The 7,368-nt window shown below is 40.3% G+C and overlaps 1 protein-coding gene across 1 annotated transcript; it reads left to right on the top strand.

Moving 5' to 3' along the window:
• Window positions 1-5,172: 5,172 nt before the first annotated feature.
• Window positions 5,173-5,839, top strand: LOC117177773. The gene is made up of 2 exons (XM_033368683.1): window positions 5,173-5,251; window positions 5,334-5,839. The coding sequence occupies exons 1-2, from the start codon at window positions 5,173-5,175 to the stop codon at window positions 5,837-5,839; spliced, it is 585 nt and encodes a 194-aa protein (XP_033224574.1).
• Window positions 5,840-7,368: the final 1,529 nt, after the last annotated feature.

The following is a 7,368-nucleotide window of genomic DNA, read 5'->3' as shown; positions in this document are numbered from 1 at the left end:
CGGTGCCTACTATGGTAGTAGGATTTTTTGCTTTCAAACTAGTTTTGGTTTCGGGTAGTGTTTCTAGGTTAGTGTACACGTTGAAGTCTCGTGTTGTTATGCTCCACCTATTACGCCAGAGCGCAAAGAGCGGATCATCTCAAACCGGGCTATTGTGTACATATTTATACCAATGTGGGCTCACCACACCCACGACTGGTTCCTATCGGCTGTCCGCGACTGCTTATTCTTGTATTCGCAGTTAACCTCAGGGGTGTTTAACCTCAGGGGCCTTTCCTCTATCCGCAACCTGAGGACGCGCTACGTAGTGGTGATAGGTACCCACCAAGTAGATTTGAGAATACTTAGTTAAAAAAATTAATGTTCCACCAAAAAACAGTGTTATCAAAATTATTTCGAAGGAGATCGAATACATTCCCAGTCAGGCAGGCTCTTCTCCACAAGTCTCAGAATCTATCAGCAACAGAATTATGTCGTTTTTCGACTAAATTTGACGAGAAGTATTTTTTTCGTTACAGAAAACATTTTCTTTTCAAGTCTCAAATACTATTTTGATATTATTTTCAACCAATAAGAATAATGTTTTGCCAAAAAAAATTTTAAACAAATTACCTAATTTTTAAACTAAAAAAGAACATTCATCTCTTTGGGTAGGAACTAAGTTTTCTGGATAATACGAACAATATAATAATGTATCTCTTTTAGTTGAAAATGTATTTATTTTGTTGAAAATTCCTTCTTTCTTTGATTGAAAAATAAAATTTTTGATGAATAATTTAACTGATTGGTTTAAAGTCAAACTACTTTTTTGAAAATTAATTTTGCAGGTTGAAGACTTATCTTTTTAGTTAAAAATTTATCTCCTTGATTGAAAAATTAACAATTTGGTTGACAATACATTATTTTAAAATCGGAATCATTTTTAGTTGAAACGTCAACTATTACATTTTTCGTTGAAGTTTTATCCGTTTTATTTGAAAATTTATTTGGTACTTGGTTAAAAGTTGAACTAATATGTGAAGAATTAATATTCGTGGTTGAAATTGTAAGTTCTAATAGCAATGAAAACTTTCTTTTGGGATTTAAAAATACACTCCAAAAGTTTCATTGTTCCGGATATTTCATGTCGGTTTGTCTCTTTTTGTATCGTATGAGTGTTTACGTTTCGCGTGAGCATTCTCTTCTCTTTCTCTTTCGTCTACAAGGTATCGTTCTTATCTTGTAAACGCTAATATACCTTTTCGCCGTTAGAAATATTGAGGTGGTCAGGTTCAGTCTATAAATTGTTACGAAACGCGCGAGTCTGAAATGTTTACCCGTCTTACATTTATATAATCGTTTTTTGTTTAATGTAGTCTTTTGCTAGTAGGCAGGAACTTTGTCACTATTTTGTTAATGAATGATATCTCGTTTTTTGGCGCTAAACAAATAATGAAGTGACTCAGTGACCTTTTTTTACCATTACACTCAATCCCGCTATGAATTTTGCTTCCTTAGCGCTATTTCCCATCATATTTGGTCCTTCGAGCCGGATGAGGAATTCAGCGAGTCGATTGCAGTGTTCTTTTCAGGATTAAAGTGACTAATGTGAGTTGATTTAAAAGTTCACTGCAATATTAGTTCTGTGAAAATGGATAAATGCAGGGATTTCGAGCTTCTTATTGCGAAATCGCAACTTGGCAGTTTTGTGAAGGCAATTCTTGGCGATCGATAAATAACGTCACAAGAACACGTCCCGCGCTTTCGACAACAGGTGCCTAGTTACACTCAACGCACACTTGGAAAACCTGGAAAAAAGTGGTCCAAGTTTGGCACAAATCATCATCAGCTTCTCATTATGCGTGAAGACAACTCAACGGATCCATACTTCGCGCCAGACTTGTTTAATAAAGGAGAGGAAAAATATATTGTCGCGAAGGCTTATTTTCAGGACGAGTTGGACTCGTCTTGAATGCTGCTTCTTCCTCTTCCAAGGTTATGTCCTCCACTTCTAATATCGCTTCTTTAATACAAGTTAAGAAGATGTTTCCACAATTGGAATTACCGAAATTTTCAGGTGATTTTCCTGCATGGCCGGCCTTCCAAGATATGTTTTGTTCCATGGTGAAGGATGACGTAACACTTCCACCAGTTCAAACGCTACATTACCTGAAAGCAAGCTCGACGGATGAGCCTGCTCAACTTTTAGTAAACGTATGTATCACGGGTGATAACTTTGAGCAAGCATGGACAACGTTTATGGAGCGGTATGACAATGAACGTGCTGTTATTAATGCATACTTGGGGACACTCTTCGAATTAGAACCTGTCACTGAGGCACTTGCTTCGGGACTTCGTTCTCTTTTAAACGACACTTGTGAGGTGATTGGTGGGCTTAAGTCTATGAACAGATCAACGAAGCACTGGGATGATATCCTAGTTTATATGACAGTGATCTGTTTGGACTGCTCCTCCCACAAGGCTTGGGAAGAAAAAACGGGATCACTTTCCATCAATCCTTCATTTGAAACCTTAAAAACCTTTTTGGCTTCACGAGTAAGCGCTTTGGCGGCACTTGAGTTTTGGGATGGTTCCAAATTTAAGTATTCATCAACCGAAGGCAGAGGTAAAATTACAGGCGTCAAATCTAGTAAGAAGGGTTACAATACATAAGCAAATGGTGCTTTACTAAAAGAGGGTGGTTGTCCGCTATGTACTGGTAAGCACTTTGTTTTGTTTTGTCCTTTTTTTTTAGATTAAAGAATTCTGATCAGCGACGAGAACTAATTCAAAAGTCTGGGTTATATTTTAATTGTCTGGGAAAGCATTTGACTCGAGATTCTACGTCATCTAAGTGCTGTCAAACCTGCTCCGGTCAGCATTATACTATGTTGCATCGACCCTCCAGTGATGCTCCACGCCGTGAATCTGGAAATACAGATGTGCCGTTCACATCTAATTTAAATGTAAATAGTTCTGCGTTTACACCTGTAATGTCTACTGTCAATTCGCATGTTGCCCAAGGTCCTCTTTGACTAGATGGGCCCGTACTTTTAGCCACAGCACTAGTCTCCACTAAAGGATCAGACGGTGATTTATATTTATCTGGAGCACTTCCCGATCAAGGTGCTCAAGCGTTTTTTATTTCTAAGTTGCTTGCTCGGAGACTCTAGCTAAAATGACTTCTTGCTATCGTTACAGTAGGGGGCGTCGGTGATCAGCGTACAAAAACCTGTCGAGGTTTGGTAACTGTTAGGGTACCTTCACGTGTCGGCCCTAAGGTTAGTTTTTATGTACAGAATATTATTTTACCGAAACTTATATCTTACTCACCCTCTAGTCGTATATCTACGAATAATTGGCTCCACATTCAGGGGAGAGAATTGGCGGATCCACTTGACGATCAGGGTGAATGGATTGATTTGATTTTAGGTGCAGAAGTTTACTTACACCTCATAGAGGAAGGGATACGTAAGGGTCCTTTTGGTACTCCTACTGCCCAGAATACATCGTTGGGCTGAATATTGTATAGTCTCTTTTCTGAGAAATCTTCTTAATATACTCAAAAGATTGTTGGATTATAATGCACGGTTGATCACGAATTGTTGGACTTATTGTGTGGATTTTTCGTACAGGAGGATCTTCCGACTGTATCTTCTAAGTTTACCCATGATGAGGGGGAGTGTGATCAACTTTTTCTCTCCACTTATCAACGTTCAGGAGATGGTCGTTACGTTGTTCGACTTCCAATCAAGGATCGGAGGATGAATTTGGGAGATTCACGTTCTGCTGCCTATTTTGCATCAATCTTACACACAGAATTTACAGGAGTATGCTGTTCTTGGTGAAATGGACTTAGTGTCTAATCCTGATGAATTGCTATTTATTCAAGGTTATTTTCTACCGCATCACTGCGTCATCAAGTAAACCAGTTCCAGTACAAAATTAAGATCGGTTTTCAATGCTTCACAGCTAACTATTTTGGGTATTTCTCTAAATGAGGTACTCCATTCAGGGCCCAAACTCCAAACGGAACTTTCAGACTTCATACATCGTTGTAGATGCTACCCGACAGCCTTTACAGCGGACATTTAGAAGATGTTTAGACGTATTTGAATTCATCCTGAAGATTGCATCTACCAAAAGATAATTTAGAGGTCACATCCTGAAGAGCAGCTCAATACATACTGTCTAAAGACCGTAACTTTCAGTTTTTGCTTCTTCACCTTACTTGGCGATCCGTACATAACAGCAGCTTACAGAGAACGAAGGAAACAACTTTCCTTTAGCTACAGACATTTTGAGGAACGAAATTTATGTCGACCATGTCCTTTTTTGAGCCTCCGACATCGCTACAACCATAGAAAAACGTCGCCAAGTAAATTTTATTCTCAAGGCGGGTGGTTTTATTTTGAAGAAATGGTTGTCGAACTGCGAGGATGTTCTGCAAGGAGTCCCGGAAGATTACAATGAAATGCATCGTCTTATAAATTTACGCAAGAGCTAATCCACAGGGCTCTCGGAATTCAATAGCAACCTATGTCGGATTGTTTCAAGTATTAGGTTCAACTTCCTGACGAGTCTGGGATACTAACGAAAGGGAGCGTTTTCTCCGAGACACCCCGCCTTTTTGATCCGCTTGGATGGCTTGCCCCAGTCACAATTAAAGCCCACATTTTCATGCAGAGTTTGTCAAAACTTTAAATAGATTGAGATCAGCATCTGCCTGCTGATCACATTGTTATATAGAGAAAGTACAGGACAGAGATTCCTGAACCATTATCTCTCAGCATCCCACGTTGGTTGGGATGTTTTTCGGACGTGCCTGGCTGCGAACTTCACGGTTTTGGAGAAGCGTCGCAGAGGGCTATCGGTGCAGTTGTCTATCTGCGGATCCTGCTTCCCTCGGATGAGATACGATTGTCACTAGTTATAGCTAAGACTAAGGTTGCTCGAGTTAAGGAGACATCTTTACCTCGTTTGGAATTTTGTGCGGCTTTTCTGCTTGTTCGGCTGGTAGTTCATATTCGTTCGGTCTTCAATCTTCCTACTGCGATGTCGAGTCATTTACTATATGTTCGGACGCGGCAAATACTCCTGACTGGATACGAGGCTACCTTCTACGATGGATGACATATATTTCAAATCGGGTGTCGGAAATCCAGATTGTCCTACCTGGCGCTGTATGACATCATGTTTCCGGGAAGGACAATCCAGCTGATTGTCCAACACTGTCCAATACTGTCTACGGAGACAGTATTGGATAATCACAGTACGTTGTATCGTAAAAAAGGTTTTGAGTCGTTGCGTTGTTTGCGCTAGATATCGTGCAATCACTTGCACTCAACTCATAGGTCAACTACCTACTCATAGAGTTACTCGACCGTCTAGACCCTTTGCGATAAGCGGTCTGGATTATGCTGGCCCTATTTGGATGCGAACCACTAAAGGTCGCGGGAAAAAGGCATATAAGGGCTATATTGTAGTTTTCGCTTGTTTGGCTAAGAGAGCGGTCCATTTGCAGGCGTGTTCGGATTACACAGCTGATGGCTTCATAGCGGCTTACAAACGTTTTGCTGCTCGACGTGGCATAAGTAATTTTCTTTACAGCGACTGCGCTACCAATTTTGTCGAGCCAGATAGGCAGCTACGAACACTTTACAATGAGGCCTCTGCTGTCTCATCGACCATCAGCCGCTATCTTGTTGATAAAGGAACTACGTGGCGTTTCAACCCTCCAGCTGTCCCGCACTACGGAGGACTTTGGGAAGCAACTGGCCGTCCTGTAAAACATCATCTTCGTCGAGTAGTCGGAGATAATTCTCTGACTTGTGAGGAAATGACAACCTTCATCACGTAGGTGGAGGCTTGTCTTAATTCACGACCGCAACAGGCTCATAGCGATGATCCAAATGATCTGCTACCGTTGACGCCGAATCACTTCTTGATCAGTTCTCGAATTTTCACGGTTCCAGAATTTTCTCTCATCGACCTTAAGCAAAATCGATTACAACGCTGGCAGCTTACCAGACAGATGTATGAAGATTTCTGGACCAGATGGTCCTCTGAATATCTACAAGGACTTCAAAATAATATACCTTTTCATCCTTATAAATATTGAGCTGGTCAGGGTCAGTCTGTAAATTGTTACGAAGCCCGCGAGTCTTTCTATTTATAATTTTATTTCATGAAATTGATATTATCAAATATTTTTTGTATCGTTCATGCATTAAATTTTATAGTGGATCTTTTACAATTTGGTGACTATAAAAATTTTGTGATTGTATATTGACATTAACGGATTATTGAAATTTGTTCTTATTTATTTACATTCGTAAGTATTACTTTTGTTTCCTTATCTACATAATATGTCTAATTTCAAAAAATTCTTAGAATATTTATTTAGGCGTATGCAAGCGGAGCAGGCTATAATGAGTTAGTTGCCATCCACCGTCATCCCCGAAATCGGAGCTAAAATTTTACCGCGATTTTGCTATGAGCGTGTGCAATTTTTCAGATTAGCACCCGCTCTCGGCGAAATCCTGCGGTTGTCCTTATGACAATTTATATATATTTGCGAGGCAGGATTTTGTTGAATAGGGAAAGTGAGGTTAGGTTGGCAAGGAATCGGGGAAATTTTGTGGTCATGACTTTGGTCCTTCAAGGGGGACAAGGTTGGTTCTGGTAGTGTTGGGCATGTTAGGTGAGAGAAAAGTGTGTCTGTAGGGTCTGTAAGGGGTGCAATAAAGTGGGATAAGCGAACAATTTTGACAGTAAGTGGTGGCAGTCTTAAGAGACATCTGTGTGCATGGAGCGGTCCCAGTTACCCACGAAAGTGCGGGAGGTGGGAGAGCGAGCGGTGGTCAGCGAGAGTACTAGCAGTTCTTCTAGTCAATTTAACGGAGACGTAAGTTTCCGCACGCCACGACAGTCAACTGTGCGTGAGCCGGTGTTAGCGGCGCGTCGGAGAGAGGGAAAGAGCAAAACTATGACAACGAAGGAATACTTTGGGGCTGTTAATGCGGAGCTAAGGGCTCCTATGAGGTCTTCTAAGATTTTGTCTAAGCATCAGAATTAAGGCATAAAATTCCGTTGAAGATCTCCAGCAACTTTTATCAAAATTAAATGAGTCGTTCCTTAATTGTTCTAAGCAATGTAAATTTTGGCTTCATTTTTTCGCTTGGAATGGTTTTTGGTCAACATCTTGAAAATGCTATATGGGATTTCGATAAAATTTAGAGAGAAGATTAATGCCATTTTGTAGTTTCCTTCAGCAATGTAAAATTTCACTTTTGTGGACGGGGTTTATGATATAAGGATTTGAAAGAGTTTCTGGAAAGAGCGGTTCTCGAATTGGAGAGCTTGGAAGAAGAGTTAGTGGTAATGTGA

This window comes from Belonocnema kinseyi, chromosome 8, assembly GCF_010883055.1.
Source record: "Belonocnema kinseyi isolate 2016_QV_RU_SX_M_011 chromosome 8, B_treatae_v1, whole genome shotgun sequence".
Taxonomy (NCBI): Eukaryota; Metazoa; Arthropoda; class Insecta; order Hymenoptera; family Cynipidae; genus Belonocnema; species Belonocnema kinseyi.
The sequence above is the reverse complement of the archived record's forward strand: the minus strand, read 5'-3'. Positions and strand labels throughout refer to the sequence as shown.

Bases quoted from the DNA above. Each gene is read 5' to 3' on its own strand.
- LOC117177773 (XM_033368683.1), top strand. From the start codon at position 5,173: ATGTTTCCGGGAAGGACAATCCAGCTGATTGTCCAACACTGTCCAATA. The intron at 5,252-5,333 runs GTACGTTGTATC...CTCAACTCATAG, and splicing joins GACAGTATTGGATAATCACA to GTCAACTACCTACTCATAGA.